General features: G+C 37.0%; 1 protein-coding gene across 6 annotated transcripts in view; it reads left to right on the top strand.

Moving 5' to 3' along the window:
- NUP58 (nucleoporin 58) overlaps window positions 1-18,533 on the top strand; it is a 48,115-nt gene extending 29,582 nt beyond the window's left edge. For 3 of the 6 annotated variants that reach the window (XM_054446056.2, XM_054446057.2, XM_063650710.1), the window contains 4 exons: window positions 326-527; window positions 5,894-5,992; window positions 7,589-7,684; window positions 8,923-11,363. In XM_054446056.2, the coding sequence (XP_054302031.1) occupies window positions 326-527; window positions 5,894-5,992; window positions 7,589-7,684; window positions 8,923-9,092 (567 nt within the window). In that variant the 3' untranslated portion in view covers window positions 9,093-11,363. Of the gene's footprint in view, window positions 1-325; window positions 528-5,893; window positions 5,993-7,588; window positions 7,685-8,922; window positions 11,364-18,435 lie in introns of those variants that run through there. The other 3 variants (XM_054446059.2, XM_063650709.1, XM_054446058.2) reach the window with 2 other exon arrangements.
- The last annotated feature ends 6,474 nt before the right edge of the window (window positions 18,534-25,007 follow it).

Here is a 25,007-nt window from a genome sequence, read left to right on the forward strand (position 1 = left end):
TCATCCATCTGCACATTGTTGGAGTATTTAAATATTACTCTGTCTAAAAGCTTAGCTGATTTATTTTAAACAAGGCCTCACAAAGACAGTATTTTAGGAAGCATATTGTAAGGATAGGGAGTAAACTATTCAAGGGAGCAGTAGAACTCTTGAACTCATCACTTCCTACACCAAAGTGCGTTATTAGCACTCTGATTTGCAGTTTGGATTGAATGTATAATATTGGGAGTGTCTGGTAACTTACAGTTATATTCATCCACGTATTACCATAGTCAATGTGGAACTTCATTTAGCCGTTTTGTTTGTTTATTTTTTATTCTTTTAGGTTCTGAAAGAACAGTACCTTGGCTACAGGAAAATGTTCTTGGGAGATGCTGTTGATGTGTTTGAAACAAGGCGAGCAGAAGCCAAGAAGTGGCAGAACACACCCAGAGTTACTACTGGACCCACCCCTTTCAGCACCATGCCAAACGCAGCAGCCGTTGCCATGGCTGCAACACTTACACAGCAGCAACAGCCTGCTACAGGTCTGAACGCATTCAAGTTATAGCTTCTTACTGTTCCAATGCAGAACATTTATGTGCGTTTTTATAAGTCTTCCATTTGTGTGAGCACTGAAGAAATTTCTATGAGTAGCTGTTCCAATACAATCTAAAATTGTGATGGACACAATTATAAACATACCTGATAAAAAAGGCAGGGTAGTCTTAGCAATAATTATACATCAATTAGATATTGAATATTGTGAATCTACTTAATGTTATTTGCTGTATTGCTATAAATGCCCTTTAGAACATGGTGTTTCACTAGTGAATTACATTTAAGAATAACATTAGATTCTGAAATCATGATTGTACCATTTATTGTTTTAAAGTCAGAGATCATCCATCCATTCGTTGAATTTTTCGTATATGATACTGACAGATGGTGCATTCTCATTTTCCTCATACATAGTGATTACAAAGTACCCACATTCAGGATGAAGTATGCTTTTATTGACTGAAGGTATGTTGAAGATCAGTAGGCTTGTTTGTATATATGTTGACTGTAAACAGAATACAAGCCCTCTAAACCAAATTTTGAAGAAGATAAATGCTAGAATTGTACCTTTTCAAGGTGAACAGAACAGCAAGAGCAGGAAAAAGATGTTTTGAGATGTGGATTGCACATTAAGGAGCAACTGGGAAGTTGAACAGATGAAAATAATTGGTGACATGGAAAGCAGATTGTTTTATTCCTTGGTTTAGTTACACTTCTAATTAGAGAAACATTTTTTGTGGTCATTCTACAGTGTTTTATTTGGTCCTGTGTCTTTCGGAGGTTAATAATTATCTTAATCCTGCCATCCCTTTTGTCAGGTTTGAAGCTTGATGTGGAAAAATAGTCTTAATTGATATTGATTTTTTTATTTTAATCATTCATAAATTTCTTGGTAATGCTTATTATTCAATAGCATGTGTCTTTCTGAGAGTTCCATATAGTCCAGTAGTACATTATAATACACACAAAAAAATTAATACATACTTAGATTGCATTCAAGCTACCTATACTAGGGAAGCATTCTCTGGTTTTCACTACTGGCAGTTTAAAAAATTGTTCTTCACATTTGGAGATGACAGAATTGACTTGCCATAAGTAAAGGGTTGATGATAGATTCATGCCAAATCCTCCATATCCCGTGGCTGGACCCGTGTGAATAGTGGCTCGCATGAGCACTGTCTGGTAGCTCTCTAGCTGGCTGGAGTGTAGGATTGCATTCTTAAGTTATGGAGGGAAAAAGTCATTATGGGATTGATTCCTTTGAGGATTGATATTTCTTCTTAAAAGGAATCAATCCCATAATTATGACCATCAGCTCTCATGATTACTTAACCAGTTAATCAAACCAACCATAGTACTAGTTTACTTTTTAGAGCCAGTATTAATCCTAAAGTAGATAAGTGTAGATTTGGTTAAGTGTTCTTTGAACATAGTGAATTTCCATTCTATTAAATAAAACTTGAGAAATGTCAGTTATATAAACAGTTATGTTGTAAGTGAATATATTCTATGATAAATACCTAAACTTGAAGCAAAACCTCCTGTCAAGGGTTTGTGTGTGTGTGTGTGTGTGTGTTTAACTTTCTTATCTATAGACTATTATTTTGAGAAATTCATAGATTTTCACTTATACATTTTGAGCTTGTGGATATATGGAGATGTATCTAAATGAGTGCCTACTATGTGCTGGGCTCGAGGAATACAAAGGTAGACAATATAGATTTGGTCTTTGCCCTCTGTGGTGGTTGAGAATATTAGCTTAATCTGGAGTATTCTTGAAGAGCCTTTTGCTCATAGGCTTTAATTTTGTCTGTGACTTTTGCCAGGCTTTGGGGAAATTGACTGCCTTCACTCTTCCCTGAAACTTTGAAGTCCACATAAGGGCTTTCTAATCAGATGGCAGAAATTATAATTTATTAACCTAAACAACCTTACAGTGTTTTCGCTTTGAATTGTATGAATTCTTAGAACTGAGAAGCTAAACAACAGTGATAACAATTTTACATTATCTTTTCTTTCTCCTTTTGTTTCTCTAAAGGTCTCCCAGGCCTTCCCAGTCAAAATTTTTATTATTTTAGACATGTCATCATGATGTGAGATTTATGAGCTCTGTTAGATACATTTAGAAATGTCCCTATTTATTGAATGGTGTTTTGTAACCCATAAGTTATCCCTTATGCCCTGTGACTTCTGTGAAATCTTTGTTTTTAAGTGCCAGTAACAAATTTTAGACCATCTAGATGAAGGTAGAGAGAGCTTATGCATTGTTTTTATACATCACTGTTGAACTATACAAGATTTGAGTTATCAGAAGGGTTTTGCTTTTATTTGCATATGAAATTTTTATTAACATGAATATGGGCACAGAGCAAATAGCTTCTTAGACTGCCGCCTTCTGAAGGTGGCTTCTGTATCTTTCTCAGAGGAGGAGGAATAGACTTAAACGACTTCTTTGTCCTTCTTCAATTTTTTTTAATGAAAAAATATACTAGGGCTTAGGCATGTGTGATTTACAGTTATTTGTTCTGAAGGCTGCAGAGAATTGAAAATCCAGCAGGCTATTTGTGTATGAAATCATGAGCATCGATATGTGGATAACGTAGTTTCATGTTGGCAGAACTTGACACTTGTCTATAAGTGCTTCCCAAGCCTCCTGAAAAACTGAAGACATTTACATTGGGCTTTTCAGTATAATTTTAATTTAGGATAGGTTTTTTAGCAATGTACCTGGAATTGAGTTTTGCTATTGTGTTTTGACACTTTTAAGAGTTCTTGATGTTTACATAATAAGACTTTCTTATGTGACTTAGCTGCTGTTTTAAGGAGAGCCAAGACGTTTTGTTAGGAATTCCTACTTTTTAGCTTAGTGTAGGTTTGGACATTTAAGGTGTAGTGTTAAATAGGAAACGTTAAGTATTTCATCTTAGTTTCTTGTGGTTTTGTGATTTTGTTGTATTTAATAACCAAAGGAACATTACCCATTAAATCAGTAAGAGTAAAATTTTTCAAACTGGGGAAAATGCATTTTAGGTTTTTTAAAGAAAAATTATTTTAAAATGTGACTTAGAAATAACCATACTAATTACATTAGGCATTTGGGGTGATCATGGAAAATTATGAAATATTTTTAGCACTTTAGTCCTTTTTCTGTTAATGCAGTTTTACTTTTAAGAAAGTAGAAAATTTATTCTGGAAAATATGAATTACAGTGCTAAACCTGGTTTTGTTGTGTGTGAATATATTATATGGTAACTTTTGTAAAATGTTACTCTACATGAAGATTTCACTTTGGCCAGTCATTGGTGTATATCACTACACACTTAATTTTATTTATGGAAATAAGAACCTCTCATTGAATGACTATTCAAATTTCAAAGCAGACTTCTTGAATTGTTTACGTAACTTTTGCCTGAAGGATTTAGACTGCTTTCTAATAGTGAAACTAATATATATGGTGGCCAGAGTGTAATATATGCTAATACTTTGGCATGGGAGATATTTATTATGAGTTTTTACTATTAAAAAATGTTATACATTTGCCTAAGAGTTTTATAAATGATGTTGCCTTCAGAATTTGTGTGAAGGTACAAAACTAAAAATATCATGTATCTGATGTGCAATGGAAAGTCTTATCATTAGATATGAGTTCTTGATTATATTCTGAATATTGATGATTAGAAAAATCTTATGTTCTGTTGCTCTTAACAACAGACCCACACACAACAAAAAGCATGCTATTTGAGTAACTCTTATGACTTACAAGGCTGAGGGCTGTGGTGTGCATTATTCTTTAGGGTCTTCCACCAGCAGTGCCTCCTATTAACCTGTGACAAACAAGTCTCTCAATGTTAAAGAAACTGGACATGTGTTTTTTATGTTTTTTGTTAGGAATCAGAAAGTATAATAATATGCTTGGTTTCTTTTTCCTATAGTAACATTTTACAAAAGAGCTGCTAGGCAGGTATTTTATTCTCAAATTGATCTCAAACTGGATGTAAAATTTTAAATTATTTTTTTAATAGTAGTATAAGAATTCTGGCTGCTATTAGTTATTGTTTGTTTTCTGGGTAGAAGCTATTAGAAAAGTCCAGTTTCTGTCCCAGTGTAGCAAAATGTAGTTCCTCGGTTGTTTTTCTTTAAATGCTTTATAATTTTACACTACCTTTTTAATATACAAACCTCATTCTTCATTGGATAACTTGAAGGCTTTGATTTCTTTAAAAATTTAAATTTTAGTGTGTATATTACTTTGACAGTTCCCTCATCTTTGAGATGCACTGATCACTGTGCTTGAAAAAGACAATACTGAAGATTGTACTATGAAGTTTATTGAATAATTTTCATAAATTATTTATCCAAGTGAGAGATTTTTAGATTTTTGTATTCTGCTTAGTTTTTAAAAAAATAGTAGTTTAAGAGAGGCTAGTAAGTTTGATGCTATTCTTGCCAAACAAACTCAGCCAAAATCTTTAAAGTAACAAGTGGGAAAAGGATGACTAATCGTTCTGCTTCTGAGTACATTTTCCAAAACGTTGGAAAGAAACTTCTGAATTGAAATCTTGAATGTATTGAATCTGTCAAGGTACACAGCGGTGCCTTTGTAAATGTTCATTACTTTATTTAATCAGGTGATAAGTGGTGTAATGTAGCAGAGCTTAAGAATAGAACTCAATTATCACTTTTTGTGAACAAGTTGGAATTGTCATGTTACTGTGTAATTGATTTGCTTTACAATGAACAATAAATTTAATAAAATAAAACATTGTCTTGTTTTTTATCTACTTATTGTATATATCATTTATATTTCATATGAGAAATCATGCCTAGTTTTTTGGGTACTTACTCTTATGAAATAACATGATAGTTTTGCCATGTTAGTGTCAGTCTCTCTTGATCAATTGAGACTTGACTCTAACACTAAGGAGCTTGATTTAAAAAAAGTAAAAACCGTTTACTGATTATACCAACTAGTTTTATCAGAAAACAAGTGAGGAGATCTAAAATAATTCTAGCAGTAAATCTAAAGGAATGATAATTTATGATACATTAAAGATTTCAAATTATTTAGTAGATTAAACTAACATTTATCTTTCATTGCGGTAAGCCTCTTTTAATTGTCTAGTTCTGAACAGGTTAATTTTTTTAAAATCTTTTTTTAATTTTTGGATAGATAAATCAGTTTGGATAGATAAGTTAGACTGGAGAGACATCCTGAAAACTAAGTTTTAACAAATGGAATCAGTTAAAAGTAATCACTGTTCATTTTAAAAATAATTTCATAAAGAATCTTTAATCTTGAAAGAGTAAGGCAAATTTGTTTTTTTTCCCCCCCATTTTTTTTTTTTTATACCAGGGCCACAGCCATCTCTGGGAGTTAGTTTTGGAACGCCATTCGGCTCAGGTATTGGCACTGGCTTGCAATCAAGTGGCTTAGGTTCTTCAAACCTTGGAGGTACACTTTAACTTTTCTAATATTTCATTGAACTATTATATATTTGAATTGATACTAGCCTGTAAAAAAAAAATTTCTAAGAGAATCTGCTGCTATTTTGGAAGTTAAGGTTCCATCTGGCAAAAACGATTCTCAAACGTAATTATTGCTTTCTAATATTAGATTTAGAACTTAAAGAATCATTCCATCTTCTGTGAATAGCAAATATAAAGTATTAAAATTAAGTGGTAGGCATGTTCATGTTTTCAAAGCAATATGCTGGCACATGAACTTGAAAATTCTTTAATTTTAATCATCTTAATTAAAAATCTTAAAATTAATAGTCTTAATGTTAGTTTGGAGTCTGAACTACTTCTGGATGATATACGTTCTCCTAATCAGTATCTTCTTTTTTCTGAAAATGAGTACTTAGGGAAATTATTATGAATTGAACAGCTCAACTCATGTCCATTTCTAAGCACATTTGGCAAATTTGCCTATATACATACTTGTTTACATAAGCAATTAAGCTTATTTTAATACTTTCATAAGTTTAGTAAGTTAAGTCCTCTGCAAAAACATCATGCTAAATACAAATGCATTCACAATTCTTTGATGTGGATAACTGAAAGTTGGTTGTGTTTTCACAGGTACATTATAATGTAATGAATAAGTTGCCCTTATTTCCACTAAAATATAAGACAGGAGACCTAAAAGCTATTACGGTTGTTTAATATAGACTCTGTTCTAAATTAGGAATTATTAGAATCATGGCAGATAGCATAATTCCTATAATCTATAATTAATTTGCCATCACATTTCTTATTGTTACAGGCAATGATACTGTCACACTCAGTATTTTAGATAAGCTATTACAAAATAACCGAAAAAGAATTTGAACTTTATTTGTAGAGCACCTGTCTCTTAGGAGAGTGGAAACTAGTCTTCAAGAATGTCATGAACTTTGTGTGATGAAAAATACTTCTTTTTTTAAATGATGAACATAGTATTGTTAAGAGAAAAACCATGATCTTCTCACCACCAATTTTTCACTGTTAAACTTGCTGGTAGTATGGCAGGAATCTACTGTTACTGAGTAGATTTAAAGTGCTTGATTATGTAGTTATGCAGAGTTTTTCAGTGGTTCAGATTCTTAATTAAAAATGTTTTGGGAAAGAGCAGAGTAAAATAACCTTGTAGTATTTAGTGTTTACATTGTAGTGCATGTCATGCTTATTAATGTATTTAGTCCTTTTTTTGTGAAATGAAATACCCCTAAAGTGGAAATGGTTATAACTGACTAAAATCATACTTGAATGGTGGGTAAAATTTTCTAGCACATTTAAAAGAGAAAATACTAATTTCTTTTTTATGGCCTTGTTCTTTAAAAATTGATGGGTCACAAACTTAGTCTAAATAGATATAAACGTTTTATTTCAGAATTAGTCTAGTTCTTCTAAAAGTCTCATGCAAAGGAGTAAGCAGATTTCCTTAATAAGGCCATGTTTTTCAGCACTGTATCTGTTAGACCTCTGATGATTTTCGGTTGTACTTGTCCGTATCCTTTAACCTGTGTTTTATGTGCCATTGTATATTTTTCTATTACCCTTCCACTAGGATTTGGAACTAGCTCTGGTTTTGGATGCAGCACCACAGGGGCCTCCACATTTGGATTTGGAACAACAAATAAACCCTCAGGAAGTCTTAGTGCAGGTTTGTGTGTTTCTGCCTGGATTTCAGGCAAATTTAAAGGTGTAAATTATTTAATTTAAAAGTATGTGTTGTTATTTCCAATAACCCAAAAAGTTCCCTCCCTGATTCAGTTTTTACTCCCTGGATGAAGTGTGCAAGCCTAACTAATCATTTTACTTTATCTCTCTCATAAACTAAAGGGCAGTTTTGTAAAATACTTCTGACAAGACTTCTTAGTTTGATTTAATAATTAGTTACATCTTCTAACTCAGTAGAGATTCATTTGAACTCTAGTGACTAACTTCATGGTTAAATAATTTTCTTCATTATTAGAAAAAGGAACCCATCATTGTGAAAGTTTAAGTTTTTTGTCATAATTCATCCTGGAGAATGATTTCTATTCCAGGGTCCCTCTGGTTTTAAGAATACCACAGTCTTACAAATGATTATTAATTTAGTTTCTTGTTCATTTTTGAAATAGATATAATTTTTTGACTCTTCTTATGAAAAATTCTAAATTTCATCTACTTTTGCATTTACTCTATATTGGTAAATATGTGCAGTGCTTAGGGACAAATACCATATCTAATATAATGACATAATACTGTGAAAGATGTGTTTAAATTTAGAGAATTTGAAGGAAGTTCCACTTAATATAAGTAGCGTTTAAAATCAGCAGTTCCAGTGGAGGAAGATAATAATAGGATTCCATGTTATCAAGATTATAATTGAAATATTGTATTAGTTAACTAGGCAGTAGTAGTACTAGATCTTAATTTTGCAAAAGCTCTTATAAAATCAAAACAGTAAGTACTGCTCTTTTGTTTGTTCATTGTCTTGAACATTGTGGGTTGAAGCTTTCCTGGAGGACTTGGAATTGCAAGGGTAGGTCCAGATATGTGAATGTCCCTCTTCTACATGTTGATAAAATGTTTTTGGTGGGTCTGAGGAGGAAGGCACCTTGACATACTTAATTAACAGGAAAGTTTCTGGCAACTTGAAGTTTCTGTATATTTTAGTAATTTGTGCTAAGGTTTCTCTTTCGGCCTGCATCACTAAACTCTTTCAGGGTGCCACTTAGTTGTTAGCTAAATTATTTTCCTGTTAAAGTTTCATGTTAGAAATTTAGGGCTTTAATGTATTTGCTATTCTTACAGATTATGTTTTCTTTTAGATAGAAATGTACTGCTCCTCCCTGTTTTTATATTTGTTTTTGGAATTCAACTTCTGATATGAATATTTTTTTCCCTAAACATAAGGCTTTGGCAGCTCAAGTACATCTGGGTTTAACTTCAGCAATCCTGGCATCACGGCATCAGCTGGTTTGACTTTTGGGGTGTCCAATCCTGCCTCTGCAGGTTTTGGAACAGGAGGACAACTCCTTCAGTTGAAGAAACCTCCAGCTGGAAACAAAAGAGGAAAAAGATAAACATGGGTTGATGTGTTGAGAGAATCCATAGCAGCACCGTTCATTCTATGAGTCTATTTTTCTAATGATGCAGTAATTAAATTGCATCCCAGGAGATTTATAAAGTTTTGATATTTTTCCCTACTCTGGAATTTGAACTTTCTTCATGTTTGCCATACTGAACATCTTTTTTCTTGTGAATTTAAAGTCCAGTTGTGTTTATTTTTAATTTGATTCTCAGTGTAAGAAATGTTCTGATTACATCACTGATTGATAATGGTTAGAAACCATTAACCTAAAACTTACTATTTAACCTAGTGTTTTTGTTGATGAGGTTTACATTATGTGAATACATGCACATTTGTTTCTTATACAGATGGTGTGAACTCTAGGGCCTATACTAGAATCAATTTGTTCCTTGATAAAGGCCTTTTGAATTATACTGCAGGGCATCTTGTGAATATGTATGTAAATATATACAGAATAATACACACAGTTGTGTGTGCATATAAAATACATATTTACGCCAGGCGTGGTGGCTCACGCCTGTAATCCCGGCACTTAGGGAGGCCGAGGCAGGCAGATCACCTGAGGTCAGGAGTTCGAGACCAGCCTGACTAACATGGTGAAACCCCATCTCTACGAAAAATACAAAAATTAGCTGGGCATAGTGGCGGGTACCTATAATCCCAGCTACTCGGGAGGCTGAGGCACGAGAATCGCTTGAAGCCGGGAGGTGGAGGTTGCAGTGAGCTGAGATCGCACCACTGCACTCCAGCCTGGGCAACAAGAGCAAAACTCCGTCTCAAAAAGATGAAAATAAAATAAAATATATATTTACAGGCCTACAACTTTTGCCTCAGACTGTTCCCCTTTTCTAAGGGTATTCAAGTTTTCACCTTTTAAGCTTCATATCCTCAGTGCTTGTAGAATGATGAGCTAGAGGTACCAGGTCATTGCAGTTGTTTGCTTAAAGACTTATTGAAATGGTTACTGGCGTAAATACTTGGCCAACTCAACTTTATTGCCCCTGGTCTTTTCCATTTTTGTTTCCACCTTAACCTATAGCAGCTCCTCCAAATGAGGAATGCTGTAAGACTCATCAAACAGATTTTAACCATTTTATTATCCTGTGTGTCCTTATATTGCTTCTGTGAGATGTTTTTTTCTTATCTGAGATGAACTTTCAGGAGCCTATTTGAACTCCAGACTGGTGTTCTGGGGCAAAGAGCTATTAGCCAAACTGATTCTATGCAGGTGAAGGATGCACTAAAGTTCTCACTTTAGTGAGAACTTTTCTAGCTATTCCAATACAGAGTTCTTTCTTATAGGGCTATTGATATTGACACCAAATGGAGTGGCTTCTCAGCCTCTTAATGTCTTAAGTAAGTGCTTAATTTGGAATAGAGAAACCAGTATATTTTAAAAAAGAAAAATATTCTTTGTAGCAACTGTAAATTCTCCCATTATAACAGTGAACAGAGCTCCAGGTAATAACGCATAGGCATGTCAGGTTGCATCTGTATATTTGACTACATTAGTATTAGCGACATCAGGTGGATATAAAAGAAAACCCTTAGAGAGAGAACTGCCTTAGCCATGATTTCGTTAGTAGACCTATTTATGATTCAATTGCAGTTTTCAGATAGGATGTGAACATGGAATTTCATTGAAAATAGTTTAATTTTTTATATAAAAGGTTTTGTATATAATGTGTGTCAGTGACTATTTTCAAAATCATTTTCATCAAGACACCTTTTTTCTAAAATAGGCATTGCATACACACATGCACACGTATGTGCGTGTGCACACACATATTTTTTGTATAATGTTGGGTTTGAATATAAAAGTGTTGTCAAATCTTTTATTTATCTGCATATAGCAGTGGTTGGCTTTTTTGAATTGAAATTTTTGCGCATTGATGCATTGAAATAAGGAAAATTATTTATCTCTGAGCACTAAACTTATTTTTGCATATTTCTGTAATATTGCAGTCCCCAGATCCAGATCATGGGAAGTTAGGGAAAATGTGTGATTTTGTGTTTTGAGTTACTGTCAGAATTACATACACAATTACAACAAACTTTTTTTAAAAGACATTTCATTGTACTGCAAAAATCTGAATATTTATATTTCTTGTTTTTTTCTTTATATATTTTGCATTTTAATATGTTGAGCCACTGGAAATTTGTAACAGATTAATTTGTTATAGGAGTTTAAATGTGTTGTCATTGTCTCCATTGTCTTTGTCCAGAGCCTATTATTATGGAAACAATAAAATTTATTGTGTCAGTTGCTTTGATTCTTTATAGGTGTCAGTAGCTGTTCTTAATATGTAATTTTCTTATTATTGCTCTTTTAGTCTCCGGTTGGGTTTTAGTGTATTCCCTTCATACATCTTGCTCTTTTTTAAACAGAAGAGTGAACATAAGATAGTAAATTATTTCTCACTTGCTTTTGTCTTCTCAAAATGACAAAATCAGTGAACATGTTTAGTTATAAAGAATAATATTGAGTAAAAAGGAAAAATCCCTTTGAACTTTTGGGCCCTAATTCCCTTCCATTTCCTAGTGTGCACTCTAATGGTTTGATATGTATCCTTATAGACCCTTTTAAAGATGTCTTAAAAGAATACATAAATGTTACTTCTCTTTTCTTTTTCTTTTATATTCTCTCTGATTTTTTATCACATTTTATTCTCTTGGATCCCTCTTTTTACTTTTTTAACAAATAGGTTAAAAAGTCTGTGTTCTGGACTTGTTCTTTTTCCCTTCTATTGGTATATCATCAGCATCTTTCTGTGTCTATATAGATTTACTTTTTACATACTGTCCCATAGAATGGGTGTACAATGATCTGTTCCAACTATTCTGTTTTGTATTTTTTTTGGGAAATGTAATTTTTAAAAAATTTTTTTATTTCCATAGGTTATTGGTGAACAGGTGATATTTGGTATTTGGTTGCATGAGTAAGTTCTTTAGTGGTGATTTGTGAGATTTTGGTGCACCCATCACCTGAGCAGTATGCACTGAACCCAGTTTGTAGCCTTTTATCCCTCACCCTCTTCCCACCCCTTCCCCTCTTAAGTTCCCATAGTCCATTGTATCATTCTTAATGCCTTTGTATCCTCATAGCTTAGCTCCCACTTAGAGAACATAGGATGTTTGGTTTTCCATTCCTGAGTTTCTTCTCTTAGAGTAATAGTCTCCAATCCCATCCAGGCTGCAAATGCCATTAATTTATTCCTTTTTTTTTTTTTTTTTTTTGAGATGGAGTTTCACTCTTGTCGCCCAGGCTGATGCCATCTCGGCTCACTGCAGCCTCTGCCTCCTGGGTTCAAGCAGTTCTCCCTCAGCCTCCCGAGTAGCTGGGATTGCAGGCATGATTACGCCTGGCTAATTTTTGTATTTTTAGTAGAGATGGGGTTTTACCATGTTGGCCAGCGTGGTCTCAAACTCCTGACCTCAGGTGATCTGCCCACCTCGGGCTCCCAAAGTGCTGAGATTACAGGTGTGAGTTACCATGCCCAGCCAATTCATCCATTCCGTTTTAGTGGCTGTGTAGTATTCCATATATATATACACACATACACACACACACACACACACCCCACACCAACTATTCTCTGTTATGGATGGTTAGATTCATTTGACTATTTCAGTTTCTTTGGGGTTGATTCTGGAAATAAATTGCTGAAAAGTCATATAAATTGTGTGTTTTAATGTCACATTGCCTTCCCAAAATGCTATACAAATACATACTCCTACCAGCATGTATATATCCATTTCCTAGTATTCTTTGTGATCCTAGTTAATTGTAATCCTAATTATAAGTCTTTGTGAGGTCAAACTTTTTAATATGTATCAGCTATTTGTATGTTAGTGTAATTGCTTATTATATCCTTTGATAATTTTTATACCAAATTAGAGTTTTTTCTTAATGATTTGTAGGACCTGTGTAGATAATAGGTATTAATATTTTTCCTGAGAGATATGTCTAGTCAGCTGTGTTCAGAATCCTGCCTTGACCATGTGTGATCTTAAGCAAGTTATGTAACTTCTAGACTTCAGCTTTATCCTCTAGAAAATGAGGATAATATACATGGGTGGTTATATTAATAATATAAAGCATTTGGATAGTGTAACCCCTGACACTTGAGAAGCATTAGGTCTTCCTGCACCAATACCCCACTGCCTTAATCATTGTAGCCGGATGCTTTCTTTGTATACCTGATAGGAAGCTGCTTTATCTTAGCCTTTTGTTTTGTTTTGTTTTTGTGTGGGGAGGCTATTCTAGGACACTTAGTCTTTAAGATGAACTTTAGTCCCTATTTTATTGAGTTTCATTTTTCTTTAAAAAATTCTGAGATTTTTATTGGATTTACACAAAATATGTCCTGGGGGAAATTGACAACAATAAGCACAGCATGATATATGCATCTGTTGGGTCTTTTGTTCTTTTAGCAAAGTTTTTATTAGATTCTTGTTTGATTATTTTTACTAACCATCTTGATTTGAATTCTGAGTGCAACTTTTTATCCTGTAGTAGGTATGAGGTCATTTACATTATTACAACCGGTTAATTCCTGTCCTTTAATGATAATATAGTAAATCCGAGTTAATGTCCTACCTTTTCTGTGAATAAGGCTGACTTTGCCACACTTTGAAGCACACACCAAGACAGGCTTATTCAGTCACAGGATTCTGGGCCTTGCTAACATGAGCCAGTGTCCTGGGAAGTCTGAGTTGGCATACCTAACTGAAATCTCATGCACAAAGTCCTCTTTGCCTCTTACATCACATCCCCATTTATTGGGTGCATAGTCTGTCCTGGGTACCACTCGGCATTTTATATACTTGACCATGTTTAGTCTGAATATTACCGTGTAAAGCAGAAATACCCAATTTATAGATAAAGGAACTGAGGCTAAGGTTAAGGAACTTACTTGTCGCATAGCTAAGTCATAGGGCTGGGTTTTAAACCCAGGTCTGTTTAATTCCAAAGCACAATATTTTACTGCCTGTCTCTGATCCAGGAATAGCGTGCTGATTTTCATGACTAACTGAAAGGCACTGAAGGTAATGTGATTACACAGTTCATATGGGGGAAACTACAAGTATGTAATAGACTAGATAGGGCAAAGTAAGGTAAGTACCTAGGTCTATGTGATTTAAAAGGAGAGGGAATACTATCTGTGGTGTAAAGAGCGTTATAAAGAAGCAAGAGCTGGACTTGTGCAGTCCGTCTTTGACCTTTTCTTGCTGGTTCCCTATGAAGAGGTTTATGGAGAAAAGCATCATCCCAGCAACTGGATGATGGGGGCGGTGGGGGGGGGGGGTCTGTCCACCTTGGAAAAGGTAAGCAGAGCAATTTTGACTATTTGAGTTTTAGGAACTGTCAAAGAGAAGTTTAACAAGAAAACCCTTCCTGGAAGGCTTGTATGATTCCCTTGTGACTCAAAAGAGCACCACATGCTCAGACCAAGTGAGACTTGCTGGTACAGATAAACTTCAACTGGCCCTTTAAAAAGCTCAAGAGAACCAGGGAGACGGGCAAGAATGAGAGGCTGCAACATACATAGAAGAGAGTAGGGATTAATGGAAAAATTGATTGTGGCCCAGAATGGTTTTTGCCTTTTTCCCATTCATTCAGTAGAATGCGTTTGTTTTTTCTACCTAGTCTATTTGTCAGCTAATAGAAACAAAAAATCTACCAGGCTCACAAAGGTTTCATTGCTGACAAGTGTGCTGCAGAATTAACTTGGGGATAACTCCTTTCTTGTCATCACCACCCCTCTTTTAATCCCCCAGGAAGCAAGTCAGTTTAATTCAGTAAACATTCCTTAATAATTTGTGTGATCCACTGCTGGGAATTTAGGAATATGAATAAATATGGGTAGGATATTGTCTATACTCAATAGCTAACAGCGCTAAGCAGGGGCCAGGATCTACTCTTATGAGCTGCCACACGTTAACTTATTTAGTCCTCAATCCTGTGAGCTGGGTACTGTTGTTCCTTTTTTTTTTTTTTACAGGTGAGAAAACAGGCACAGTTGTTAAATAATAGTCACCACTCAACTAGCAAGCGAATGGACCAGAATTCAAACCCAGGCAGTCTATGTAGAGTCTGTAGGCTTTTAACTTTACATAAATTAATGATATAAAGTGGGCTTAAGTTAAAGGGATACAAGAAGGCCAGGCTCGGTGCTCATGCCTGTAATCCCAGCACTTCGGGAGGCTGAGGTGGGCAGATCACCTGAGGTCGGGAGTTCAAGACCAACCTGACCAACATGGAGAAACCCTGTCTCTACTAAAAATACAAAAATTAGCCGGGCGTGGTGGCACATGCCTATAATCTCAGCTACTCAGCAGGCTGAGGCAGGAGAATCGCTTGAACCCAGGAGGCGGAGGTTGCAGTGAGCAGAGATCGCGCCATTGCACTCCAGCCTGGACAACAAGAGCAGAACTCCGTCTCAAAAGAAAAAAAAAAAAGATAACAAGAAAAATTCTCGAGTATATGAGGAGATTAATTTGACCTGAGGGAATCAAGAAAATAGGTGGCTTTGAGGAATGAATATGAATATGGTTTATATTTTATGAAGTATTTACAAGTTTAAAGAACCATGTATTTAATTTAAAATGTTAAATTTGAACAACATAAAGGGGTTCAAAATAAAAAGCAACTAATACTTCACCCTCCAGAGGAGGTTTGTATCCCTCATCTCAAATGCTTGGGACAAGAAATATTTCAGATTTTAGAATATTTTCGTATACATAATGACATCTTGGGGATGGAATCCAAGTTTAAACATGAAATTCATTTATGTTTTTTATACACATAGCCTGAGGGTAATATTATACAATATTTTAAGTAATTTTTTGTGTGAAATATAGTATTAACTGACCCTTCACATGAGGTCAGATGTGGAATTTTCCATTTGTGGCTTCATGTTGGCACTCAAGTTTCAGATTTTGGAGCATTTCAAGTTAGGGATTCTCAGCCTGTATTTGCATTCCAGCTCATGGGACGAAGGAATGAGTGAAGAGAATACCTTTCCTTTCAGGAGTAGGAGCCAGCAGTTGCATACTTCTGGTCATACCACATTGGCCAGCACCTAGTCACATAGCTGCAAGTAGGTCTGGGGAATGTCTTTTGCTGGGTGTCCTGCACTCAGCGAAAACCAGCACTGGTAAGGAAGAAGGGGAGAATTTACCTAGGGTACAATAAGTAAATCTCCACAGGCTGCTGGGTCTCGGCTTGCCTCCTGAGCAGGGTTATAACCTCGATGTCTTTGTTAGCAACCACAAGTCTCAGTGCTCCACCGTTCTCACACTTTCACTTCATTTTTGGCTTCCAAGGATTTACTTTTTGGCTAATTCAGCTATGCATTTAAAAGATGTTTTTAAAAATTGCCCTCATTATTTTCAGGTGTTTTGTAGTGGGGCTGTGTTTTAGGAGTCTACTCCACATACAGCTAACAGAAGGCCATAATGGAGCTTGTTTTTGTAGATGTTTTTATAGGTGCATTAATAAAAATTCTTTCAAATCATTGTTTACATCTTCTCAATTAGCCAAACAAGGATTGATCTAAAGAACAATACTCTTGTTTTAGTAACTTAACCAAAAACAATAATGTGCTGAGCATTTACTCCTTCTGGTGTCAAGAATTTCTACTCCTCTATACCATGTTTTACTTGCAGTTGGTTTAGAACGAGAAATTCTTCCTTTTTAAATCCTGATAATAAACATATTTTGTGGACATCTATTATAATCCAACAAGGGAGTGTCTGGCAAGTCGTTCTCCCTTGGTTGAGAAGCAGTGCAGTCTGCACTGTCCACAGTGGTAACCACTGGCCATGTGTGGTGGGCGTGATTGAGGAACTGAACTTTTAACTTTAATTTTTATCAATTTAAATTTAAAAACTGACAGACCATTCAAATATTAGGCAACATTTAAGTGTGTTTGGAAAAACTTGAGTATATGAGTCTACATTGTCAATTGTAAAATTTATAAAATCTAAATGCAAATTAAGTTTCAAAGGAAATTTAGCATTCAAATTGAAAATTCTTTAGGTATAAAATTCACACTGCATTTTGAAGACAGTATGAAAAATGCAAAATATTTTGTTAATGATTTTGTATTGATGACATGTTGAAATATATTAAGTATATTTCAAAATATGTTTCCTTGTTTTAATGTGGTTAGTATAAAATATATTATTATTATTATTATTATTATTATTATTTTGAGATAGGAGGGTCTTGTTACATTGCCCAGGCTGGTCTTGAACTCCTGGGATAAGTAATCTTTCCACCTTAGCCTCCCAAGTAGCTAGGATTACAGGCACACACCATCACACCTGGCTAGTATAAAATTTAAAGTTATATATGTGGCTCGCATTATATTTCTGTTAGACTATGCTGCTTTAGACGGTGCAGACCGTGGTTCTGGGACCAAATATGGCTTATATGTCTAAAAGAGAAATAAATTACAGATAATTTAATTTGCTTCTTTTTGCCTCTTATGTCAATTGTTAAAGCACTTTCCTACTTGGTATCCCTGCTTTCTTTGTCTACCCTTGTTCATCATCAGAGCTCCTATAGTTATCTTCACAAACAGGGTCATGTCAAGCCGATACTCATTGGTGCTCTTTATTTCAAAATCTTTTTCGTAACATACAAAGCCCCTCATACTCTGGCCTCTACTTTTACCAGTCCCTTCTGACACTTTCCCATACCAAGACCATTCCCGAACACTATGCTCTTTCACACCAGGGGCTGTTTCTTTTGTCTGGAGTAACTGTTAGCCCTTCAGCATCATCTTTCCTCATCCTTCTCTAACTCCCCCTGACAAAGTTAGTTTGTACCTCTTCACTCTGGTTGGACTTTGGACCTTCTAATACAGGCTTACCAAGTTATATTTTTATTATTTGGTGGTATCTTTGTCTCCCATATTAGGCTGCGTAATCCCAGGACAGGAGCCCTGTCTTGTTTTAGTTTGGGTTTATTTTTGCTTACGGTCTAACTAGATTCTATTAATGTTTATTAATTAAATAATGCAGTGGGAAAAGGGTTACTTCAGTGACCCTCCCTGCTGATCTTTCTCCATATAGGCCTTGGAACCACGCTACTAGGGTTAGAATCTCAGCTTCGTCACTTGGTAGCTCTAGTTAGGCAAGTTATTTAACATCTTTGTGCCTCATTAGTAAAATGAAGATAAGAATCCATCTTATAGGTTGACTGTGAAGATTAAAATGGGTTAGCTTATGTAAGGTGGTTAAATATATTCCTGGTGTAAGCTAAGATGCAATAAATATTAACTATTGTCATAATACAGTCTAAACGATTTTTCTCTTTCTCTCAGGCAACAGATCACAGGTTTTAACTGAATTTCGAAAACCCAGTGTTACAGAAACCAATGAAATAGGAAGAAAAATCCAGTTCTGAGCAGTCCTTGAATCAACAAATATCTACCTTTAAGGAACTTCTAATTCTCATTTTGTAAATCCCATTATTCAAGAAAAGCACATTAAGCTTAGAGTAGGTTTGGTCAAGATGTTTAGAATTAAGGAAATAAAACTTGCCTTTGGTGTTTAAGGACAATCTAACGGCTCATATACCAGATCCTCGGAGTATTTAGAGGAACTAGGAAGCAGACCACTAACTCAATGTATAGAAGGCACTGGTGGAAAACTCAAGGAGTAGGAAAAGTCGGTGCAAAATAAAATTTACCAAGTGTAGTGAATTAAATACTTCTAAGTTCCAATCATGCAACTCACTCTTTTTTAAAAAAAAAAAAAAAAAAGAAAACACATTTTATTGAGATATAATTCACATACCATTACATTTCACCCATTTGAAGCAAAATTCAGTAGTTTTTAGTGTATTCACAAAGTTGTACAATATTATCACAGTCTAGTTTTAATTAAAAAAAATTTTTTTTTCGGATTGCCTGAGCTCAGAAGTTCGAAACCAGCCTGGGCAACATGGCAAAACCCCGACTCTACTAAAAATACAAAAATTTGCCTGGCGTGGTGGCAGGCACCTGTAATCCCAGCTACACGGGAGGCTGAGGCACGAGAACCACTCAAACTTGGCGGCGGAGGTTGCAGTGAGTCGAGATTGCACCACTGCACTCGAGCGAGACTGTCTCAAAAAAAAATTTTTTTTTTAGAGATAGTCTCTGTCACCCAGGCTGGAGTGCAGTGGGGTGATCATAGCTCACTGCAGCCTCCATCTCCTGGGCTCAAGCAGTTGTCCTGCATCTGCCTTCCAAGTAGCTGGAACTATAAGCACGTGCCACCATACCTGGTTAATTTTTTTTTTTTTTTTTTTGAGATGGGGGCTCTCTGTGTTGCCCAGGCTGGTCTCGAACTCCTGGCCTCTAATGATCCTCCCACTTTGGCCTCCCAAGGGGCTGGCATTACAGGCATGAGCCACCATGCCCGGCTACAGTCTAGTTTTAGAACATTTTTTTCACCACTCCCCCAACCCCAAAAAAAAAACCCATAAGAACATTTTGTCACTCCTTATTCCACCCTAAGTCCTAGGTAATCATTACTCTCTGCCTCTCTAGCCTGTTCTGGATTCGTTTATATAAATGTGACCATCTTCTTTCACTTCACATAATGTTTTCAAGGGCCATCCATGTTGTAGCACATATGAGTAGTACTTCATTCCTTTCTATTGTCAAATAATTTTGTTTTGTTTGGCTTTTTTTTTTTTGGAGATGGAGTCTCACTCTGTTACCCAGGCTGGAGTGCAACAGCATGATCTCGGCTCACTGCAATCTCCGCCTCCCAGGTTCACACCATTCTTCTGCCTCAGCCTCCCAAGTAGCTGGGACTACAGGTGCCCGCCACCACGCTTGGCTAATTTTTTGTATTTTAGTAGAGACGGGGTTTCACCGTGTTGCCCGGGCTGGTCTCAAACTCCTGAGCTCAGGCAATCCATCCGCCTCAGCCTCCCAAAGTGCTAGGATTACAGGCATGAGCCACCACGCCTGTCAAATAATATTTGATTGTGTGGGTATAACACATTTTATTTATCCATGCATCAGCTGATGAACATCTGTTTCCATTTTTTATTACTGCTGTGAATATGCATGGACAGATTTTTGTGTCAAAGCATGATTCCAATTATCTTGGGGTATATACCTAGAAGCAGAGGTGCTAGGTCATACGATAACTCTATATTTAGTATTTTGAGGAACTGCCAAACTTTTCCAAAGTTGCTGCACCATTTTACATTCTTACCCGCAATGTATGAGGGTTCCATATCCTTTATTGTCTGTCTCTTTTACTAATAGCCATCCCAGTGAGCATGAAGTAGTATTTCATTGTGCTTTTGATTTGCAATTCCCTAATGACTAACGTTGAACATCTTTATTCACATACTTATTGTCCATTTGCATATTATGCAACTCATTCTTATGTATATAACATTTCTATGTTCATCCAATTAGCCAACAAATATTTGTGAGCAACTATTATGTGTCAGACAGTTTTTAAAGTGTTGGAATAGGTAAGTGCACACATCAAACAAAAATTCCAGGCCAAGTGCAGTGGCTCATGCCTGTAATCCCTGCACTTTGGGAGGCCCGGGTTGGAGGATCACTTGAACTCAGGAGTTCAAGACCAGCCTGGGCAACATGGTGAAAGCCTGTCTCTACAAAAAGTACAAAAATAAGCTGGGAGTGTTGGCGCCCACCTGTAGTCCCAGCTGCTTGGGAAGGTGATGTGGGAAGATTGCTTGAGTCTAGGAATTCGAGGTTGCAGTGAGTCAAGATCACACCCCTACACTTCAGCCTGGGTGACAAAGTGAGGGCCTGTCTAAAACAAAACAAACAAAAAAAATCCAGCCCTCTAGTTGGGGGACATTCAACTAGAACATATATTCTAGTTGGGGGACATAGGCAATATATAAGATAAATAAGTTAAATATGTAGGCTGTTAGGGGGTGATAGTACTATGGAAAGAAAAAAAGTTAGAGAAGGATAGAGACTGCTGGGGGTGAAGCTTGAAATTTTAAATAAAGCAGCTAGAGAAAGTCTTGCTGAGAAGATGGTGAACGAGTAAAGACAGATGGCCATAAGGGAGGAAGCCATGCAGAGATAAGGAGAAAAGAGGCCCAGAAAATAGCATTTGAGAACAGAGAGATGAAATGTCATCAGATTGCGTAGAGCCTTGTGGGCTTTGATAAGGACTTTGGCTTTCACTGTGAGATCCTGTTTTTGGAGGATTTGTATGGAGAGGTAACATCTGGCCCCATCTTAACAGGATGTTGGAGATGCATGTATGTGCATGTGTATGAGGGGGTACTGGTTGCCACAATGACTGGGGACCAGGGATGCTAAACATTTTGCAACAGAGAACGATCTTCCACAAACTGTGAATCTAGAAGCCAAGCTGGGAAACAAACACCACAGCAAGAAAGAATGAGGACATAAGTTGAGACGCTATTCCTGCAATTCAGGTGAGAAGTGAGGGTGATTTTGTTGCCAGAAAAGGGGTCTTGATCCAGACCCCAAGAAAGGATTCCTGGATCTTGTGTAGGAAAGAATTCAAGGTGAGTTGCAGAGTGCAGTGAGAAGCGATAGTTTATTGAAAGCTACTCAGATACAGAGTAGGGTATCCTCAGAAGGCAAGAGGAGGAACGTGCCGTCTTTGTATTAAACTTTTCTTATATAAGGGTCTTATCTACGTAAAACCTAAGCTAAGTTATGTCTATGTGTGGGTGGACTGACAGCATGACAAAATTTAGTACTTTGTTGATTTAAAGAAAGTTATTTTTGGCATTTTAGTGCATGAGTACATCAACACATGGCTATATCTTAAAAGCATACATTGTTATGCGATATTGGGACATCTGGACATTCTGCTGTCATGGTCGTTTGTCCTTGCAGGCATTCCTAAATTGCTTCCTTAGCTGGAAACATCTTTTTTTCTTTCTTTCTTTTTTTTTTTTTTTTTTTTTGAGACGGAGTCTCGCTCTGTCACCCAGGCTGGAGTGCAGTGGCATGATCTCAGCTCACTGCAACCTTCGCCTCCTGGGTTCAAGCAATTCTCCTGCCTCAGCCTCCTGAGCAACTGGGATTACAGGCACTTGCCACCATGTCTGGCTAATTTTTGTATTTTTAGTAGAGACAGGATTTCACCATGTTGGCCAGGCTGGTCTCAAACTCCTGACCTCCGGTGATCTACCTGCCTGGGCCTTCCAAAGTGCTGGGATTACAGGCGTGACCCACCATGCCCAGCCTTTAGCTGTAAACATCTTATGATCATGGGTCATCACTGGCAAAGGAGTGTGCCTTGCTGGCTTTAAGATGGAGTTGATTTTAAAATGGTGTCATCCTGGCTCTTCTATGCTCCTGTTTCCCTAACAATTTGGAGCAGGCTGGGGCAGTGTGGAGGATGACTCTGGATATATTCTGAAGTTGGAGTTGAGAGTACTAGCTGACAGATGGAATGTAGGGTGAGAATAAGAATCAGAGAAGACTTTGAGGATTTTGGTCTGAGTGTTGGGAAAAGTGGAGTTGGCATTAATTGAAAAGGGTAAGACTGAAGGAGGAATAGGTGGGGAAAGGGCTGCAGAATAACGCGTGCAGTCTGAGACATTTGAAGTTTGAGATGTCTTTAGACATACAAGTGGGCGTGAGGAGCAGACAGTTGGAAACACAAGTCCAGTTTAGAAGAGAGGCCTGAGGGGTGATATGAATGCAGGAATCTCATCAGGTCAGATGATCAACAGATGAGTGACTTAGAAAAGAGATAAGGTCTGGGGCTCCCCAACATGAAGAAGTTGGAGTAGTGAGCAGGAAGCAGCAGGGAGGCTCTGCACGTCCATGAGATAGGAGAAAGGAGTGAACTGTCAAGGATGGGAATCTCTGGTTGCCTTGAGAAGTGTGGGTGAGTGGAGCGCTAAGGAGGACAGCCTGACTGGAGTGGGGTCCTAGGAGCGTGAGGAGAGTCCCGATCTGGCTATTATGGTCTATTCCTCCAGTAGCCAATCCTTTCTGCTGATTACAGATATATACTCTGGATAAAACATTAAAAAAGCTACTTAAGAGTTTTGAATAGTATGTAACAGAAGGCAGATTGTGGAAGGGAGTCAAAACTTAGAGAACTTCATGGGGCTGTTTCCCATTATCTTTTTTTGTTCTTTGGGGTGTTTTTTTTTTTAATATTTTGTGTTTTATTTTTTGTTTTTGCTTTTTTTCCCCCTCAATGCTTTGCCCCAGGGGCAGGCCTCAGTGGCTGATCAGTGCAATTCAGGTGGCTAAAACTCCAGTAGAAACTTCTCAGTCAGGGCCAGGCATGGTGGCTCACGGCTGTAGTCCCAGCACTTTGCACTTTGGGAGGGTGAGGTGGAAGGATTGCTGGAGCCCAGGAGTCCAAGACCAGCTGGGCAAAATGGCGAAACCCTGTCTCTATAAAAAAATTAAAAATTAACTGGGCATGGTGGTGCATGCCTGTAGTCCCAGCTACTTGCGAGGTTGGGGTGAAAGGATTTCTTGAAACCAGGAGGTCGAGGCTGCAGTGAGCCATGATCGTGCCACTGCACACCAGCCTGGAAGACAGAGGGAGACCTTGCCTCTCACACACACACACACAATAAAATAAAATAAATTCAGTCTTTCTGACTACAGGAAGTCGGGCAAAAGAGCCCCTGTAGACTAGAGAGAGTGTATGTGTGGCAGGGGGGACTTGAGATGGGAAAAAGCCAGAGGAGGGAATTCCATAATCTGTATAAGTCTCAGATTAACCCCAAACCACACATGTGCAGGGCAGACCCAAACCAGGTTAGCAAATGCTTAAAGAACTGAACTGAGGCTTGAATCACTGAAGGCAAAACAGAGCTTATGGTCTGAATTTAACCAGGGTGATTGTACGTAGAACAAAACATCAGCATTCTCTAAGGGATTAGAATAGAATCCAGAGTTTATATGACATAGCATGGACAGTGTTCCCAGGACATTGTACAAAATTTACCACCTACAGAGAACCAAAAAAAGCGACCCATCCCCAACAGAAAAGACAACCCTGAGATGCTCAATGAAGTGAGGAAAAAAAACAAAAAACAAAAAGCCCCCCTCCCCGCTCACGCACACAAAACCAACCCAGGAAATCTCAGTGGAGAAATAAAAACTACAATAAAGAACCAAATGAATATCTTAGAACTGAAAACTATGGTATCTGTAATAAAAATTTACCGTAGAGGCCAGGCATGGTGGCTCACACCTGTAATCTCAGCACTTGGGAGACCAAGACGGGCGGATCACCTGAGGTCAGGAGTTCGAGACCAGCCTGGCCAACATGGTGAAACCCCGTCTCTACTAAAAATACAAAAAACAGCCAAGTGTGGTAGCGGGAACCTGTAATCCCAGCTACTCAGGAGGCTGAGGCAGGAGAATCGCTTGAAGCAGGGAGGTGGAGGTTGCAGTGAGCCAAGATCAAGCCATTGCACTCCAGGCTGAGTGACAAGAGCAAGACTCCATCTCAAAATAAATAAATAAATAATAAATAAAAATTACTGTAGAAATCAATAACAATGAAAATGATAGAAGAGTCAGTGAACTTGAAGATCGATAAAAATGATCAAATCTGAACTGAGAGAAAAATGATTGAAAGAATGAATATGAGCGCTCCTGCTGCAGAGCCAGCTGCGCCAAATAATGTCTTTATGATACTCGAGAACTTTCATTTTTTTGCAGGCTCGTTCAGATTTGGGATGGATTTCGGTTTTGTTCCCCTCCCCAACTCTTCCCCTCACCTTTTTTTTTTTTTTAATTTTTTTACTGGTGTTATATCTTCGATTCTCCTTCAGCCCTCCCCATTCTCATTTTTCTTGATCAACATCTTTTCTTGCTTCTGTCTCCTTCTCTCATCGTATCTCTTAGCTCCCCTCCAACCTGGGGAGCAGTGGTGTGGAGAAGCC

Source organism: Pongo pygmaeus, chromosome 14 (genome assembly GCF_028885625.2).
Source record: "Pongo pygmaeus isolate AG05252 chromosome 14, NHGRI_mPonPyg2-v2.0_pri, whole genome shotgun sequence".
NCBI classification, from domain to species: domain Eukaryota; kingdom Metazoa; phylum Chordata; class Mammalia; order Primates; family Hominidae; genus Pongo; species Pongo pygmaeus.